The 19024-nt window shown below is 45.0% G+C and overlaps 1 protein-coding gene across 14 annotated transcripts in view; it reads right to left on the bottom strand.

Annotated features, from left to right (window-relative positions):
• Positions 1-798: 798 nt before the first annotated feature.
• Positions 799-19024, bottom strand: part of LRRFIP1 (LRR binding FLII interacting protein 1) — a 144424-nt gene continuing 126198 nt past the window's right edge. For 11 of the 14 annotated variants that reach the window (XR_004350703.1, XR_004350699.1, XR_004350700.1 and 8 more), the window contains 6 exons: positions 16596-16737; positions 6781-14707; positions 5177-5294; positions 4471-4550; positions 3270-3374; positions 804-1654 (listed from right to left, as the gene is read on the bottom strand). Coding sequence is in view for 3 of the 14 variants with exons in the window: in XM_032637271.1 (XP_032493162.1) it covers positions 1544-1654; positions 3270-3374; positions 4471-4550; positions 5177-5294; positions 6781-6830; positions 16596-16737; positions 18045-18137 (699 nt within the window). In the remaining 11 variants the exon portion in view is untranslated. Of the gene's footprint in view, positions 1655-3269; positions 3375-4470; positions 4551-5176; positions 5295-6780; positions 14708-16595; positions 16738-18044; positions 18138-19024 lie in introns of all 14 variants that reach the window. The other 3 variants (XM_032637271.1, XM_032637274.1, XM_032637272.1) reach the window with 3 other exon arrangements.

The following is a 19024-nucleotide window of genomic DNA, read 5'->3' on the forward strand; positions in this document are numbered from 1 at the left end:
TCTTTTGAAACCAATCATCCTAAAATTTGTTCTAACAAATCTTAGGTAAATATAGAAACCTGTGGGGAGTTGGAGCTGTCCTGGGATTAACGCAGAGCAGGTTTCCACATAAAAACATTGTTTTTTGAATATGCAGCAGCTATAGCACGTCTGTGGCACTGACGTGTGGATTAAAGACTGGATAGTTTTATCTATGGAACACTCAAGAAGAAGATCTGAATATCCTCGGCACAAGGAGACCGAATTTCTCTTACCCAGTGAAATGTAGCTTTGCGTATCCCAGATCCAGACAGTGCTGGGGGACGGAACTTCGTGACCTCTAGCACTCTGCTGGGAATGTTTTCTTAATTATATATAATTAAGAAAGATGGAATAATTATATATTCCAATTCATGTCTAGCAGTCCACAATGGGTATAGTTATGGACGATGTCATCTTGGTTTGCACTTGCTAATATCCTGAAAAGCTGGCCGGCTGAACCAGCCTTAAGTGAAACCCAACGTATACAAAAGAGTAACTGAAAATCAGCAGGTAGCCCAACGCCCTTTACTTTTGTCCTTGGAGTTACTGCCTCTACTCTGGTCTGTCGCTTCTTCAGTTTACTTTTTATTCTAAGACTGCTGATTCTTATAAGTGTTCTATTCTTATTCACTGTGAATACACCTTCTTTTTTAAATAGAGAAAGAAAAGTGCATTGATTTGACATGCTAAGAAAAGAAAAAGATGATCCAAAATATAGAGAATTAGTATGACATAAAGAGTTTCTTTCTCAGTGGGAAAAAATAAAAACCGTATTGCTGAAGTCTTTCAACATTTCATTTTTTAATTTTTCCAACAGTACACTCTTTAAAAGAAGTTAACAACTTCGATTCCAAACATAAGGATTCAATAATGCGAATGAAAAGCTGTCATTTTCAGTGAAGCTGTTGCCTAATTACCCTGGAAAAAAGTATTCTTTTGATTGAACTGATGCAAAAATCCCTTAGAAAAGCTTCATGGTTGCCTGTAAAGAGTCTTCTTAAGGTCACTTTTACTTCTAGACCATCCCCCTTGTTTCTAGTGAAAGAGTTTTGCTTGGTAATGGCTTGTGGTTCCACAGTGTTTTGTGTATGAAAAGCGTAGACTAAGAGATACTACTGAAGTCGCTCAAATTGTAGATTCTGCCACAAAAGGAAGTCCCAACACTGAAACATTTCCCCTTAATGTTCAGCAAGACACATGAAAACTCAAGTCCCACTTTCATCTTTACTTTGATCACCATTTTAAACGGCGTGAAGAGGCTGCCGCACCGTGGGAAGCAGAGCTCCACGGCCCAGTGTGCTTATTAAATGGCCTGCAGGTTCGGAGCGGCCGCCCCAGCCCCGGTTGCGGTCTGCAGACAGAGGCATCTGGTTGCTGCTGGGGGTCCCGGGGCTGAGCCGGGTGCTCCCCAGGGGTGTTCTCTCGGAAGCAGGGGAAGAAGCAGTGCTCCCAGACAGCAACAGAACAGCGTGCGAAACAATGCTCTCCATCCACCCGATCATTTCCTGTTCAGAGCTGCCCTTTACTGCTGGGACAAGAGGACACTCCTGTTGGCTTTCATTTTTTCCAGGCGCTTCACTAAGTGGCCGTTGCTCACCTCGAGCTCTTCTGTTTTGTCCAATGCAGAGCGAAGCTGGAAATAAAGGCAAAAGGCAGTGAGCTTGGATTCCAAGCCTACTGAAAAACAAGTTACGACCCAGACCCACCGAGATTCTAAAAATACACATATACCTACCTACACGTGTGTATTCGTGTATTTCTTAATTTAAAAAGGAACACAAGGCACAAGATTCTGGCCTCATGAGTAACTAGGGAACCTTCCTGTTCTGAAATAGCTAGACCCCAGACAGGGCGCAGTCTTGGGGATCGTGATGGTCTCACGGAAGGTGAGGCAAACGAACAAACAAGCGCTGAGCCAGACCAGCTGGAGGAGGTGATCCCCACAGCCCCGGGCAGCTGGCTGCTAGGGCTCTGCAGCCAGAAACCGAAGTGGGAATGCCTGAGGCTAGGATGACCGTGCCCAGGAACCAGGGCCACAGAGCCCGGGGGCCACAGAGCCCGGGGGGCACAGCAGGAGCCACATCAGCAGGGAGCTGCACGGACCGGCAGGCAGTGAGGCAGAGTGGAGGTGCCCGAAGGCGGGGGTTCACAGCCCTGTGCCTGTGGAGACATGCATCATTAGAACAGAGTCTGCAGTTCTGCTTCTGATCCAAAACCCTCCAGGAGGGTGGGCGGGGTCCTGAGACAGGTTAAATGGCCCTGCCCTGCCTTTCGCCAGCAGAGGCAGAAGCAGAAGCAGAAGCAGAAGCAGAAGCCCTTTTTGTAGAAATTTCCCCAAGTCAGGCCTGGAGTATAAATTCAAGTATATAAATTCAAATCAAGCATAATCTCATAAAACACCAAACACATGGTGGGACAAACCATTTGAGTCAACAGAAGCAATAAACAACAGAAATACACCCCAAAGACGGAACATGTTTCAGTCCTCAGTGTGGAAAGCAGAACAGCGTGTATGAAATCGTTAAAGAAATAAGGATACAATCAACAGAGGAACCCTAAACAAGAAACAATCAGGAATGAGAATACGAAACAAAAGGAGGTGAAATGGAAGATCTACAAAAACTGTACATTATGCAACGGGAGGTAAGGAGATGGGGAACGGAAAAGACAGATGGTAGAGAAATGCAGAGGGTCCGTGAGAAGATCTGGTATCCTCTGATCAGAGTCCCAGGGGGAAGGTGGAGTCTAGGGAAGAGGAGTTACTGAAGGAGATCGTGGTTGAAAATTTTCCAAAATTTATTTAGTAAAAAGACCTCACAGATCAAAGAAACGCAACATATCCCCAGCAGAACAAATAGCAGTAAACCCACATATTAACACATTAGAGTGAAGTGTAGAAAGTCAAAGGCAAAGAGAATGGCAGAGCAGCTAGAGAGGGGTAAAAAAAAAAAAGATCACCTGAAAAGAGTTAGAATGACAGATTTCTTAGCAGAAGCCGGAAGATGGTGGCATGACAGTTGCAATCACCATAGACAGAAAAACCACTGACAGGCGATTCTGGCCCTGAGCTCCTAATTGGCTGAACTACAATTTCCTTTACGGTGTGAGCACAGCCCTTCAGAGAGGTTTGGGCAGATGTGACAATGAATGATTCGGCCGCAGATTTCCCGGCGGTAAACCCTCCCTCTGGTCTCCCAACTAGAATAGCATTACCCATTCTCTTCCTAGAAATAGCCTAGAAAATTTACCTCTCTTTGAAGTTTCCGTTTTTCAGCCTTAAGTTCATCTTCTATCTTTTCAGCATTTTCGGCAGCCAGTTTATAACGTGATACTTGGCTTTCTAACCTTATGACCTGAGAGGAGAGGAGAAATCATGTGTATAAGTTGATGGGCCTGTTTCCTTTCCCCGATTGCTTTACTACATTTGAGATCAAACGGTCTAACTTGATAAAACGAGAGAAGACACCATGACAATAGTTATGATCTAGCATTTGGGACTATTACATAGGTTCTAGCCACGCAAGCTATTTGTTCATATTTATGAGCAAGCCAGTACTGACACCTATCAGGGACTCATTTCCTCCCTGACCCTTGTCCCAAGTGTGGTTCCCGCCGTGCAGACCCCATGACACCATCTCTCCCCCATGTGGGTCGATCCTGCAGAACCAGGCTGGCGAGGCAACGGCTCCACCAGGACCTCGGCTCCAGTCTAATCTCTCCCGGGGTTGGGGGGTGGGGAATCAGGAAAGGGAGGAGAGAGGCAAGGAACTCAGAGAGCAGGGGTGACGGAAGGCGGCTCTGGGGTGGCATCTGCGGCCAGAGACTCAGCCTGCCCTCAAAGGCGTGCTTCCGAACACGCATTGCTTTCTAGGTGCGCTTCTCATCTTCGTCTCTACAAAAATTCCAAAAAGTTCCAGCCACGTATATCCACGATGGAGGGGGCAGGAGTACCTGCTTGTATCTCTCCCTTCGGTTAGGACACAGTCTGTCCCAGGGCCCAGCACGCTGGAGGTATGAGCGCCCCAAATCTAGGGACCAGAGCGAGCCGCTGGGCTGGGGTGGAAAGAGGGAAAATCCAGGCAAAAGGGACATTCCTCCATGAAGCGTTTTGTAATTAACCGATTTTTTTTTTTTTTTTTTTTAAAGAACAAACTCTCAAAAAAAAAACCCTAACCACATTAGGTACTTTCTGCAACGAACTTTGTCTATAAAGGATGAGTATCGATTATAACAGCCCAGATCCTAGTTATGACCTCTCCCTCCCCACGTCCTCTCCTTGTAGGAAATACACAGAGAGACTTGCTGCCTTGTTTACCCCCCTTAGGACCTTTTTTTGGTTCTAAAATTCTCTGCTTCTTTTTGTCCTCAGCCTTCAAGCCTTTCTAGCAAATAAAACTTCAGTTAATCCTCAGTCGGGCGGCCAGTGATTGCGTACAAGTGTGCACGTACATTTTGTTCTAATGCAGTTATCTCTTGCTCAGATTTTGCAAGTTTAAATTTGAGGTCGCTGATCTGTCTGTTGGCATCCCCTAAAGGTTGAAAGAGAAGGAAAATCTGTTAAGCTCTTGGGCTTTGAAAATGTTAGAACAATGGTTACTGGGAACCAAGCCCTTTACTTTATAATCGTCTTGCCAATCTGTAAGTCCTGGCCTGTGGCCTCACAACTCAGGAGGAGCTCTTTCTCCGCAGCAGGGAGAGCGCCCTTGAGCAAAGAAGGCAAAGAAATGGTAGGGGGAAGGGGGAAGGGGGAAGGGGAGAGAGATTGGGCCTGCTTTTGTCCCCGTAAGCCTCCTTCTAGTCTACTGGCACAGAAAAATACCTTCCGATCTCCCCATACAATCAGCAGATCCAAAGACTGTATTCAGCGTAGTAAACGTGGTTTCCAGCAGCGCGTCAGCGGGTGGTACCTTGGTGTATGTTTTGGGTCACCTGTTCTGTTTCTTAGGCTCAGACGGAAACATCCTTGCTCTGCCCACCTGCCCGTCCTTGTTCTAGCCCACAAGGAAACATCTTTGTGCTTCTGTACTCAGGGCTTTTGGGGGGGCTTTGGGAACACCGGCCGTTCCTTGCCACGACAGTTTATCTCCTCCCGCATTAGTACAATAAAAATCGCGCATGGCAAAGGGATTTCTTCTACACGAGGATTGACATTTACTTTGTAGATCCATCACGTGCACGTCCGTCCCGTTTTGTAAGACCCCATCTTCCGGGTGCAGACTGTCTAATCTGATATTCCTCTGTCTCTCTTCCAGCTGCCCTTTGAGTTTCTTAATCTGCAAACATCCACCAATAAAGCACGTTAATTTCTCGATTCTAAATGAGATGAGAGCCTATGAGAAAGGAAGCTGCATGTCACGTAAAAGCCCACACCCACTAAGCACAATCCGATGTTGCCTTGCAGTTACTCCGTGTGTCTCGAAGGGGCCAGAGAGACAGGGGTTCCGTAATGAAGCGGGAGAGAGACGTAGTAAGACATTACAATCCACCAGGAAGATGGGGGAGTCTCTCCCGTTTCATAAAGGAACAAACCCAAATAAATAAATGAAAAACCTTGGGCCAGTTAGTACTCTTCTTAGAAAGTAATAGTAGTATACAGGATGAAGATGGAATTCTATTTACTGTAACAGGCATGCATTATTTTGTAACTCTGGGTGAGAAGTTATTTCTAAGGTTGAAGCTCCTCGAATTCAGGAGGAGATTTTCCATAAAACAGTTTTGAAAGGGCCACCTGGAGCCTTCCAGGTACAGCAGTGCTGTCCCCAACAGAACCCAAACGGGTTGTAGGTTTGCCACCTGCAGAGAGCTGGCCTCTACATAGCTTTCTTCCCTCTGAGAGAGACACACGCACACAGAGTAGCTGGAATTGCAGTTAACAGCCGTGACTGTAGAATCTTCTGCTATGTAATGGGGTGTCTCCCAGCCCTTGTTCTGTTAACCTCTGATCTCTGCTGACTTGTTGAAAGTCCCCCCCACACACACCGACAGGAACAGAGCAGACCCCCGTGACGTACAAATCATCGGTGCGTGCTGCTTTAAGAAAACAAGTACAGAATTACCACGGGCATATGTTTTTAAAAGATCACAGGCACTTCATGAGAATCCTCCCACCACATTTAGTGCCTTACCCAATTTTGAAAGAAATCTTCCAATCTTGTAAAAAGCGAGGCAAATACCTTTGATGAGGCTTACGCGGGAAAATGAGAAAAATCGAGCTTCCTTAGAAAGTGACTGTGGAATAACTTACTACTACCCTGCGTATGAAAAAGACCAAATAGGACGACTGTGTAGTGTTTCTTGAGGTAGAAGAGGTCAAGGAAGGTAAACTATAGTGAAAACAACTTGGATCAGCTGTAACAAAGAAATACCTGCCGGACAGGTGTGCTGACCACTGAGGGATTACAAAACTGACTTTTACAGGCCAGTGGAAGAGGAAGGGTGTTGGAATGTCTGGGGAACACCCTTGCCTCTCAATGCTTAATCTAGGCCTTCTACATAAGTCTTTATCGTAAGCAGCAATCCATGTAGCATGTACCAAATTCAGACCGTGGCCTTGAATCTTTGGGACAACCTCTCGAAATCTGATATGATTTCTAACGCTTTACTTGGATAAGAACGTTAAGAACACTGGTTGGCTCGGTAATTATCTTCAGCCACGATGCATCAGGGGTTTCCTGATGAAGCAAGAAGCTAGAGTGGGAAGGTTCCCGGTTTCAGGTGCCCCGTTTTCCAGAACTCGGAAAGTAATAAAAAGATCGTTACCTGTTCCAATAAGCATTCCCGTTCATCAACGAGCTTTTTCAACCTAATATCTAAAGAAATCAGAAAGATACAGGTTTAGGTGACTCCATGGACTGCCCCTTTCAGCAGACTGCTAAACTGAAGAAGGAGCACTGGGGTTAGTGGAACTGATGATGAAGGTATTATACACGTACCACGGCGAATGAGGCCACAGACAGGACGGGGGAGGAATTCAGCCAAGGGGGGTGAACTGCGTCCACCTCCCACACATGCTTGTCTCGTCAGGGCAGCATCCGGCTGCATGCAAACAGGCTAATCTTCTACTCTGGGTTAGCATGCAAGAGCTCTAGGGCCAAACCACACTGCAACACAAGATCTCACAAGGCTTCACGGTTTAGCATCATTAGCAAGGTACAAACACACTGAGAGTCGGGGTCAAGTATCACCAGCATTTTCATTAGCCTTGACTTGCCAAGTTTCCATCCCACGAGCGTTGGTCTTCCTCATTTCTCTCCAAGACTCACCAGTGTCAGAGTTCTGACTGTGCTTATGAACCCTAAGTGTCCTGACAGCACATCCGGTAACCCACTTTGTTGCTATTCTTTTGAGGAAGAACGCAGTAATAACTTAGGTTTCTGTCATTCTTCCCACCGCAGATACAGAAGTTCGCATGTACGTAAGCACCTAGAAGTCCCCCAAACAAGTCTCTGAAGGGGCACTGAGTAATACATTCTCCAGAGTACAGAGAGGAAACCAAGACCCAGGGAGGATTTTAGGGGCAAAATCCTGCACCAGTTTCAGGGCAAAATCAGGATGACGTGATGGTGGTGGGTGCTCATGTGTGCTGTGTCCTCACTGTGTGCCAGGCACTGTCCCAGCCACTAACACCACCTCCCGCGAAGCCCTCCAGGTGGGCAGTGCTGCCACGTCCCTCTTCCACAGATGAGGACCCAGGCCCGGCAGCTTTCCTAAGGCCCCAGGGCTGCACCCCTAACCCCTGCACCCACTGTTTTCCTAAACACAGCCCTCTGAGTCGCACCGGACTCCTGGCCTGAGCCTCTTCTTCCCGAGGTGGCAGTGCTCTCACACTGCCCAGGTTTTGATTAGCCGTGTGAAATGGAAATAATTCATACAAAACGCACCTTTGTTTTCATTAAAAAAAAAATCATCTATCCACATTCTAATCCGAGTTACGTGTTTCCGCTAATTGTTTTTCCAAACATCCTAAACTGCTATTTTGAAAGGCACAAGGACAACATAAATGAAAACAGAAAATGTTACGTGTAAGATACATTTATAATCCTTTTGAGTTCCATTTTAATTTACATACAAACTGCTTCTGACAGATGTTTTATTCTGTCCCTTCCATAAATGCACCCAACACTGAAACAAAAATTAAAATGAAAACCTGCCTCTCTTATTCAATATCACTTTTCATTTTATCTTGTATATTTTATATTCCTACATACAAAAACCACAGGCCTCATAAGAAACACTGAATATATCAGAAAGTGATTTGAGGCTCACATATTATTTACAATTTCATTATTATTTTTCTATTAGAAGACTTCAAATTTCTTAGACAGCAAGTAAAAAAAAAAGTTAAAATGTAGTAATAGTGCTAACAATAAAAAACAAGAGCAATCTGACCTTTAGTCTTATAGTGAAAATATGAAAAATGGAGAGAGACAAATGGAACTTTTAAGGAAGAGAAATTTTAAAGCAGAAGTGGAGAAGATTAAATAGTTTCAGGAAACTGGAAAAAAGAAAGAAGCAAAATTGTCTGACATAAAGAAAATAAGCACTGAAATAAGAGAAAGACAGACAGTGTATATTATCACTTATATGCAGAATTTGAAAAATAAAACAAACGAATGAATATAACAAAACAGAAACAGACTCACAGATGGTAACTAGTGGTTACCAGTGGGGAGAGGGAAGGAGGGAGGGGCACGATGGAGCAGAGGGTTAAGAGGTACAAACTACTATGTATAAAATAAATAAGCTCCAGGGGTATATTATACAGCACAGGAAATATAGCCACTATATTATAATAACTTTAAATAGAGTGTAATATATAAAAATATTGAAACACTATGTTATACACCTGAAACGAACATAATATTGTAAATCAACTATACTTCAATAAAAAAAATTCAAAAAAGAAATGAAAATGAGTACTGCTTTTCTTACAGTCTTAAAAGTCAACAAGTCTAACCTGTGAAGTGAACAGCGATGCATGACTGGTAATTACTGTGATACCGAGCAAGAGAGCTGCAAACCTATACTCACTAAGCAGCCCTGCTCACCGTTGGTCTCTAACACCCAAACGATAAGCATTAAAGAAAATTAAGTCACACTGTCTCGAACTCAGAGTTTTCTTTTACACTGGGAAGTTAAAATCAATTGGCAATCAAAGTTATTTTAGTAACATTGTTAAAGGATTACATTTTTAAAAATCTGTTTTTTATATATTAAATTCCACCACACTTTCTGGTGTGAACTTTAGAGACCCGTGAAACAAGAAACAAGCGAAGTGGCGAGGCCATACAGACAGTCACGGGGGCAGCAAGCAAGCACCAGGACCCCCAGCCCCGCTCCAGAGGGGCTTGCGTGTTGTGACCGCGTCTGTCCAGGCTGCGAAGGTCAACCACCAGCAACAACCGTGGTCACTCAGCACTTACTCTCCAGTGCTCTACTGGGTCTGATCCACACCACCACTCTCAAAGGCAGGTTCTAACCCCAATTTCAGAGAGTAAAGTGAGACACGGGAGGGGTAAGTAGCTTACTCATAATAATATATTACCAGGAGGATCATTTTCATTCTGTGGGTTAATTTCACCCAACCCTGGGCCTCAGGCCTCCTCTCCCCATCGCAGAGAAAGTCACCTCCCTCCATATTCGCAAAGATAACGATCAGAAGACTGACGTCTCAAGAAATCCACTGAGTGTGGTCCTTTCTCTGCTCTCTCCTTGCACTGACTTAATTTGATTATAGTCCGTGTGGTCAGTTTTCATCTTCCCCAGGGCTAGCCTCCCACGCCAGGATCGCCCCCGCTTCTGGTAAAAGGCAGAACAGGGACAGGCTGCTCAAGAGGTCTGTACAGATGGCAACTCCCTACGGCAGCTGCTGCTTCAGGTCAGCCAAACAGCTGAAGCCTTTCACGTCTCAAAAAATTCGTTCGTCTTTGATGTAAGAGGGGCAGAGAGGGTGAAAGGGAGAGCGAAAGGGTTTTTCTCCTGAAAGACTGTCCTCCCTGTATGAGGTCAGCACACTGGATAAGCACATATTCTGAATGGAGCACGCTCACACGCCCCTGCCTTTCCTTCTGGAGCCCGGACACTTGGAATGAATCTTACTGTTGCGTTCCCTTGTTTCGATGGCCATGGTGGCATGTCATACAAGACGGTCTCCTAGAAAAGGAATCTTATCAATGGAAAACAGGAACCCTAAACTGTCTAAACAGCCAGAAGCAGCATTCCAGGGTCCTAGTGACAGTGGAAATCCAAATGTTCAGGTCATTAGGTTTTCCATTAATTGGAAATACTCAATGTTATACAAAGTAGTCAGCGCAAGATACCCCATTCTTAAACACTCTTTTCAAAAGTTTTACTGCTTCCCAACCTTTGTATGTTATAAAATAGCCTATAATTCAAAATTCTCAGTTACCTTTCCCTACTTTTTACAGAAACTCATAGTTATACTTACATACTTTGGAAGGAAGATTAACATTTTACAAACAGTAGCCACGTTCTGGTTTGGGGTTGAAAAATATGCCAGCTTTTTGATTTCAAGTATCAGTGATCGATGCTTTTCTCTGTTCTGCATTATAGTGAAACCTCAGCGGTCCAGGTTCCTCTGGGGCTGGGGCTGACAGGTCACCTTTTGATTCTTTTCTGAGTCTGAACTGTTTGACACTGCGATCTTTCCAAATGGCCTTATATACTTCCACGCCTTCCTACACTGAATACACCAAAGGTAACCATTTCTTGATAATTCAGGGGCCTTCACGTGCACATTAATTACTGTGTGGGGCCGTAATATCATCTCGCCCTCGGAGCAGGGTAATTGATGTGCATAATGAAGGCTCTTAGATGATCAGGGATGGTTTGGTTCTTCAGAATCCTTATCTTCTTTTTTGCTGACTTTCCAATTCTCTGCTGCTTCCACTAGAGGTTGGGTCCTATGTGCTTGTTCATGGGCAGAGCACCTTCCATATAGGAAGTGATCTTACATGTTTATTGATTAAATGAGGGATGAACACTGGAGACTGCTGGCTGGCTGGCTGGAGGGATGGGAAGCCTATAATAATGCCCTTAAATGTGCTGTTGAATAACATGGGAAAGAAAGGAAAGAACTTAAAATGGTTTGATGATCTCACCACTGAGTGAGTTTGGCTGTTGAATCACTTCCCCAGAGGCCTTTAAAAGTAGGAAGGAGAGCTGTTCCCAATGTACATTCCAGTATGAACGCAGCTTTGCTAAAGTTATAGATACCAACTTTAAAGTCCTTTGCAGCCCTTGGACTTGATTCTCTAGCAAGCCCCGTAGTTTTCTGTTTATATGGCACAAGTGGAGAGAGCTGAGCAGTCCCATTATCCTCTGCTTCAGGACACTTATGCAGAAATAGTCGATGTTTATTTGAATTTCTCATCGAAACATTCTAATAAGCACTGGCGCCTGTAAGCAACGCAACCTTTCTCAAGTGGGCTCTTCACCACAGCCACAGACCACAGGAGGTTCTATGCGGAAAGATCTTACTCAAGGATGGTCCAACACTAGTCCCAGTCTGGACGCCGGGAGAGAAGCTCTTCACTACTGACAACGGATATCACGCATGAGTCCTCCACAGAACCCCAACTGGGAACTAGCAACCCAGAAGTAGATAAAAGTAGATTAAAGATGATATTATGTAGCCACAGTCAGAATTCAAGTAGCACAAGAGTGATCACAGGCTTGTAAAATTATAAAATGATTTTATTTCAGATTTTGTTGAGGTATCGGTCATTTTTGCACTCAATTATATCTTGTAACAATAATACGAAGTCATATGATCTCATAAAGTGTCAACAGCATTCAAACTGTACATTCCCCTGTCATTTTAATATTCTATAACGGTTTTTTATTTAACTTTACAATTATTTTTAAAATGTTTCTTTACATAGAAAATATATATCTTGTTCAGGAAGATCAAAACAAGAAATTTCTGTTAAGAATATACCGAAAAACAACAAATGAAAATATTTATACCAGATACCAAGCGATTCAACTATTTAAAATATCCCGTTAGAGTCTAATCAGAAGTTTGCACAAGTATAGCATCCTTTTGTCTTGCTCTACTGAATAATGATGAGACAGATACAAAGAGAAGTAATTTTAAGGTTAAAAAAATAAATTTTAGAAATGATTCTCCCTAGCCAAATACTGCAGTAGGAAATGCAATTACAACATGTATCTCTTCCAGAAAAGAATTAAAAAAAAAAAAAAAAAAAGAAGTCTTTGCATAAAATGACTTTGGTACATAATTGTCATGAAGTCAAAATCTCCTACAAGATAAATTCAGGTATCCTCAAGAATGAGATCTAAAAGTATCGGTCTGGGGTAAAATACTTATATGAGGTAAAAGCAAGTAAGCTATCCCTAGTGCTGTAAGATGTTTATTTGCTATCCCTAACATGATTAATTATTGTCCGAACATGCAAATCTCATCACTCAGTGACCTATGTGCTGTCTGGCCGTTTATGTACTTTTTAAATAAAATACCATACAGGTTACATTATATATATCAAGATCAAATATGAAAGCACACACATTTAAATGAGACACCTTCATTTAAATCATACTCATAATGTGGAAATCTCAGGATACTATTTGGTCGCTTCAATTAGATGTTGATACATTTGGTCAAGAATATGCACATTCATATCAGCTTAAGGCCAAAGCTAAATATTTTGAGGCTGATTTTAAGCAGAAATACAACAGTGTACATTATCGTTTGATGCTCTCGGAATGCTCTCCATTAGAACTAACTCCGATAACAGAAGTGTCCTTCTCATCTGGGTGATAACCTTAGTGATGAAATAGAAATCTACAGGTAACAGTCTATAGCTTCAAGGATTAGATACTTGGTGGATTGTCATTCCGTGCGCCTATACCAATCTAGAACATTTTCTGTGTCTCACCGGTGGAGTCTCTCACAGTTGGACTTGCTGTGCGGTCCTGGTCCCCCCCTAAGACCCCGCCTCAACCTACGACAAAGTACAGTCCTCTTTGTTTCTGCCCTTCCCGTGTCCACCTGTCATCTCTTCCTTGCTTTCTGAATTAAAGTCCCCCACCTCGCCTGCTGGTGCCACGTCATCATTTTCTAGACTAACGCTGTCTGAAACCTTCCTGACTGTGTGACCTCGATTTTCTGATGTCACATGCTCTCCTGTGCCTTTTGTTTGACAGGCATCGTTAACGTTCTTCGAGGGACCTTCATCTTGGAGCAGGGCGCTGCCTGGCACTTCCTCACTGTCTGGACCTGGAGGACGGCTGGGAGCGGTGCCGTCTTCCTCAGCATCATCTTTTCTAGCACCTTCCTCTGATCCTTTATTACTGGCACTGGTGCCTGATGACTGAACTGTATTATCTTCAAAATCCAACGTGTCTCCATCAGCTACTGCTTTCCTTGTCTTAGCGTTTACACCAAAATCGTCTTGGTGAAGTCCTCCGTCCAACTCAGTTTTAGGATTTTCTGGACCATCGGCGTTTTTACTGCTTCCTACCGCAGCGTCCTGTTTTGGGTTTTTAGTGACCTCATTTTGCGCTTCTACAACTGGCTTTTTGTCAGTAAGTTCTGCCTGCTCTTCTTTCACTTCACTTAAATCTGGGTTTTGAAATGTTAACTCTTTCTGAACATCTTTGGTTTCTACAGGCGCTGGTGATTTTTTCTTCTTGTTTTTCTTTTTCTTGTTCTTCGTTTTCTTGGGTGACGAATCCGGCCCCTCTCCCTGTTGGTCATTCTTTTCCTCATCGGGCTCTTTCATATCTAGGGATTCACTTTCAGCATCTACCTTACTTGGACCTGTCGCCTCCTGAGGGCTGCTTCTGGCTTCTGGAGAACAAGGAATGGCTTGGACTTCCAGCTTGATTGGTTTCTCATCCCTTACTTTTCTTCCTTTACCCTCCCCTTCATTGTTCTCCCCACCTACCTCTGTGCTCTGAATCGGGACCTCCTTGGGCTCAGCTACTTCCTGGTTGGTGAGTTCTTTCTCTAAATCATGCCCTGAGCTTGGGTCCAAGCCTTCCGGAGCATCTACCTCACACTTTTCACGGTGACTCACTGTGTCATCGATACCCCTTGGAGGACTTGAGGCTACTGTGCCCACCTGCTCCCCCAACCCAGTGAGCCCTGCCTCCGGCACAGCCTCTGTGGGGTTCCCACTCTGCTCCCCAGTGTCTGCACTGCTCTCCCTTCCAACTTCAGATACTTGCAAAGGAGCACATTCCTGACGTGGTTCTACGCTAATCTCGTCCACGTTGGTTTCAAAATCTTCCTGTTTTTCTTTTTCCCACTCTTCTGCAGATTCTTTACTTTGGCTTTTGGTATCCAAGGCATTACTGCTGCCCTGCCCAATCCCAGGACCTGGGATTTCACCGTCTAGTTCACTGTTTATGACCTCACTTGACTCAACCTGCTGTGTGCTTTCAAAGAAGGAAGTGTTCTCCAGAATTTGGCTTTGAACCCGTTCCTCGTTCTCAGAATTTACTAACGTTCCTGGGGAGGGGGCACTGTCTTCAGAGGTTTTCTGGTCCTCGGCATTGTCACCAGGATGTAACACCTCTGTGTCCACACAGTCCTTTCCTGGGTCCTCTTTGTGCCGTCTTTGCTCAGTGTTCCACAAGATTTCTCTTTTCCCCTCATTCTCCACCATTTCATCTTTCACCTCCACTTCATTGGCTCTTCCTAAAAGACCATTGAGAAAATTGAAGGGACCCCATGATGTGGTTGACCACACAACATATATTACAATGTAAACACACGTTCTCTTTCCCAGCCAACCCCGCTCCTAAAGAGAGAGAGCCATCAGAGAAGCACACGGACAGAAGCCTTTGCCAGTTCTGTGCGGCAAAGCAGCCATCGCGTTAGCAAACGTTGGATCAGCGGAGGCCACTGCCACCACGTCAAAGGCAAGAGTGGCTGCTGGTGCCACCTGGGGTGAACTGACTTTCAAAGGTGAAGTTAAGTTTTAACAGATAAGAAAGAGCTCTGGATCAGGCAGCCAAACTCTCCAAGATGAGGGGATTCAGAAGGACGGAAGGTTCGTGGTCCCCATTCTCATTTCTGGATGCACACGGGGACCACTCCTACTTTTCCAGCTGTCAAACTGCACTGAATATCACGCAGCTCTGAGAGCAGCTTTCACATAATTTTTAAAAGAAACACCCAGGGCTTCCCCGGTGGCGCAGTGGTTGAGAGTCCGCCTGCCGATGCAGGGGACGCGGGTTCGTGCCCCGGTCCGGGAAGATCCCACATGCTGCGGAGCGGCTGGGCCCGTGAGCCATGGCCCCTGAGCCTGCGCGTCCGGAGCCTGTGCTCCGCAACGGGAGAGGCCACAGCGGTGAGAGACCCGCGTACCGCAAAAAGCGAAAACAAAAACAAAACACATGGAGACCACTTCCAAAACTGACGTTTCTCGTTCTTTAAGTGTTCATTACACAACAGTTATCAAGGATTTATAAGATGTATATCTGAACAAGAGCAGCATGGTAAATTCTAGCTGCTCAGGTAGGGAACATAAAGGTAGGATGGACATCCATCAGTTTGTCTTCCCTCAGCAACTCTGACACAATGAAAAGAGCTGTGTTTCTAGAATAGTCATCAGGGTAATGAGGCACCTTCCCGGAAAGCCAGTCCTGGGAAGCTGGGGCCTACAGGTTTCTTCATGTCCATGAAGAACCTTCCAAGTGGAAACTACAGCCATGGTCCCTGACCTTATCCCAGCCTCACTGTGAAAAGCTGGAAATGGTTGCGAGCGAGGCCTTATTTGCTGGCTACAACTTCAGGTGGCCCACCACATGTAGAAGGTTTATCCCAAAGCCAAGTATATTACGACAAATATTAATTGGTGAATCTTTTCAGATATTTGAAAACTGTGTAAAATATTCCTACAATATATTGGGTTTCCCAATTTACATTCTTTCAGAAGCAAAAATGTGACATACAAAGGAACATCACCTCTGACAAAGGGGCAGACGTTTTCAGACTCTTGCTGGTAAGGAAAGCCCTCCGCAATGACCACACTCACCACCCAGGGCTCCCCGTCCATCTCACCTACACCCAGGGCTACTTGTCCTTCTGCTGTCCACAGGCACTTCAGACTCTCAAAACGCTTAATGGTGCACGGGATTTGCAGCACTGGCTTGCAAACACAGTCAACTAACTTACTTTACGGCTCTGCTATTCTGATCTTTTGACAATTCTGTAACAGAATAAGTCACAACGCCGTGTTTGGCACATAACTGAAGAAAAACAAATACAACAGAACCGTCAACACGGTCACTTAATTTTGAGATTATTTTCCTTGTATTCACAGTCTCGCTGGCAGCTTTGAGAAGCAAAAGAAACGTAGTCTTAAGCCATCGGTGGTGAGCACTGAACAGAGGTACATGCCAGACAACACACGTGGGTGATGGCATCGTTTGACAAGGAAGTTCCCATGAAGTGACAGAACGAAGGGCATGCTGGGTGATTGTTAATCGATCAGTGATGATTACGTCAACTCTGCCAATGCATGGAAGGTGAACCAGTGCTGACTGGAAGACACGAGGATCAGAGGAAAACAAGTACTTACCTAGCGTCCCATCCCCTGTTGCCTGGAGGGCATTTAACTCTTCCTTTGTCATCTTTGTAGAACCTTGGTAGCCAACATTATTTAGAGGGTCTGAAGTCTCTCCATTGGTAGCTACTTCTGAATTTAGGATTATTCCATGTTTCTGGGAATAAAAACAGGCTCATCGTAATACTCACTAAGTGATATTAGGTTAAACTTTATTTTATAAACGAGAATTTTAAAAAAGCCTGATTTTTTTCCTAAGCAGAGGAAAACTCTACAGAGACAGAGGAGCGCTAGGCTGCACCCCTGTAAATATTCTATCAACACACACTGATCTGGGATGTCTTCCTCCAAGGGTCCTTCCTTACATGTTCCCGTCCCCGTCTTAGTGTGCTGGTGACAAAACACCTTCCTCGGGCGCATCCTCTTGCACTGCAGGCTGCCAGAAAGCAGAGCATCAAGCAAGCCACTGCACACTGGTCTTTACCTCTAAAACCCCGGCTGTGTTCTTTAAAAGGACAGAGGTAAAGAAATATGTACGTGTTCTGAGAGGAATGATCAAACTCGGATGGAAGGTTTGTTAGAGTCGAAAGAAATACAGTTCATGCTCACTACACAGCAAAACACTTTAAACCCGGCAACGCTTCACAACGCCAGGATGCCCCCCTCACCCGGGATCGCCCCCTCCCTTACCCCCTCCTGCCGCCCATAGCTCTTTCTCTTCTGCTTGGAGGAATTCCCAGCCCTATACTCACACCCTGGCTAGAAGCAGCACTGCGAATCTGAGCTCTAAGCCTGTTCCCTGCTGGCTTACTGCTCTGGCCTTGACCCTTCATTATAAGTAGCTGACGTGGATGTTTCCATTGGCGATGCACGTGCCAGCCCGTGGCCATACCCCCTAGACTCAACACCACCTTCTATGGTGCCGAGAGTCCACCCAGAGCTCTGACCCCCGCTGCTGCCCGTTGGTTTATTTTACTCAGTTTCCAGCCAGCAGCTGAAGACCCCTTGACATGGCCCAGACAGAACTTTCCTACCATCCACGGGGTCTCCAAGTCTAACTAGCGTCAGCCACGCCACTGTCCAGCTACAGAGGTTCTTATGTTCGAGACTTTAATATAAGAAAGAAATACACTCTCTAACTTGGAGTAATGTCCTGGAGAATTTACTGGTGAGTTTGAGAAAAAATTTAGACAGCCTATCAAAAAAATTCTTGGAAATCAGAGTTGCTTCCAAGATCAGATATGCCTATAAACATCTAAAGACCATCGGCACACCCCACGGAATCTACACTGACTTCACATGTCTCTTTGGGGGTCAGTTAACCCACGATTTGATTTTATTAACAGAACTAAAATCAACGACATAAAATCAATGACCACCACTATCCACACACATTCATCCTTGAGAATCCTGGAACTTGCTGTTGTCGCCTGGATTTTTAAAAACTGTACTTTGGCTTCATACCTTTAATTCCTCTTTCAGCACGACTACTTCTTCTCTAAGATCGTCTCGTTCACTCCTTATGGAATCAAAGAACTCTTTCTGCCTCTCTAATGCCTGAGTGTGTAGCGGAGCAAAGAGAGAGAAGATACACACAGGTGAGCAGACGACTTCAGAAGCAGGACTAGGAAGGAGGCTTCTACTATGTAAAACGCTAACACCGGCAGGGCATTCGATAGACTATGCTTAAAGATATAAACACAATGCAGTGTTAAGCTCTGCACTTAGCTTACGCCAGCCAAGAAACGTCACTGTGCATGCTGCCTGAAAGACATTAACGTTCTGAAGGATGCTCTCTTTTTTACACCCTCTCCTGGCTTAGTCTGCGGTTTCACGGCATAGTTGGAGAAGCAACAGAAGCCATGCACCCATTTAAATGAGGGATAAATAAAGGAAAAGAAGAAACGTTTACAAACCCCCAGTGACAACTATTTTAGTAATTTAGACTATTTTTGTACGTTGATTCTCGGTGTTTGTTGTCACAGGTAAACGTAAAGTGGTCCTGAGGCAACCACAACGCACACACAGACATGCACACGAGATCTTAAATGAGCGTTGGTGAGCGTATCAGAGTGAAGGCAAGGTGCAGCTTCACGCTGTAAAGGCGCTGACGTTCGCTTCAACATCTAGAGATTGCTATCAGAGCCGTGGGGAGTGAGTCGCCGTGTTTGGGAAGCCATCTGGCATCGCGGAGCACAGCTGTCACTTTAGTAAGCGTGTTCTTTGCTCCCTACTCGTCACTCCTAAATGCAGACGGGCTGCCTCTTCTTTCCCTGTGGAGCGAGAGGGGCTGACATCTCCCTGGGGAGGCTCAAGGTGGGCATGCGTGAGGCACAGCACCTGCCACCTTGCAGCTTCCTCAAAGCCCTTGGAGAAAAAGCCCAGGCAACACGGGACAGGGAATTCCAGGAGGTCTGAGCCTCCATGCGTGGACCCGCCCGGCG

This window comes from Phocoena sinus, chromosome 7, assembly GCF_008692025.1.
Source record: "Phocoena sinus isolate mPhoSin1 chromosome 7, mPhoSin1.pri, whole genome shotgun sequence".
NCBI lineage: Eukaryota > Metazoa > Chordata > Mammalia > Artiodactyla > Phocoenidae > Phocoena > Phocoena sinus.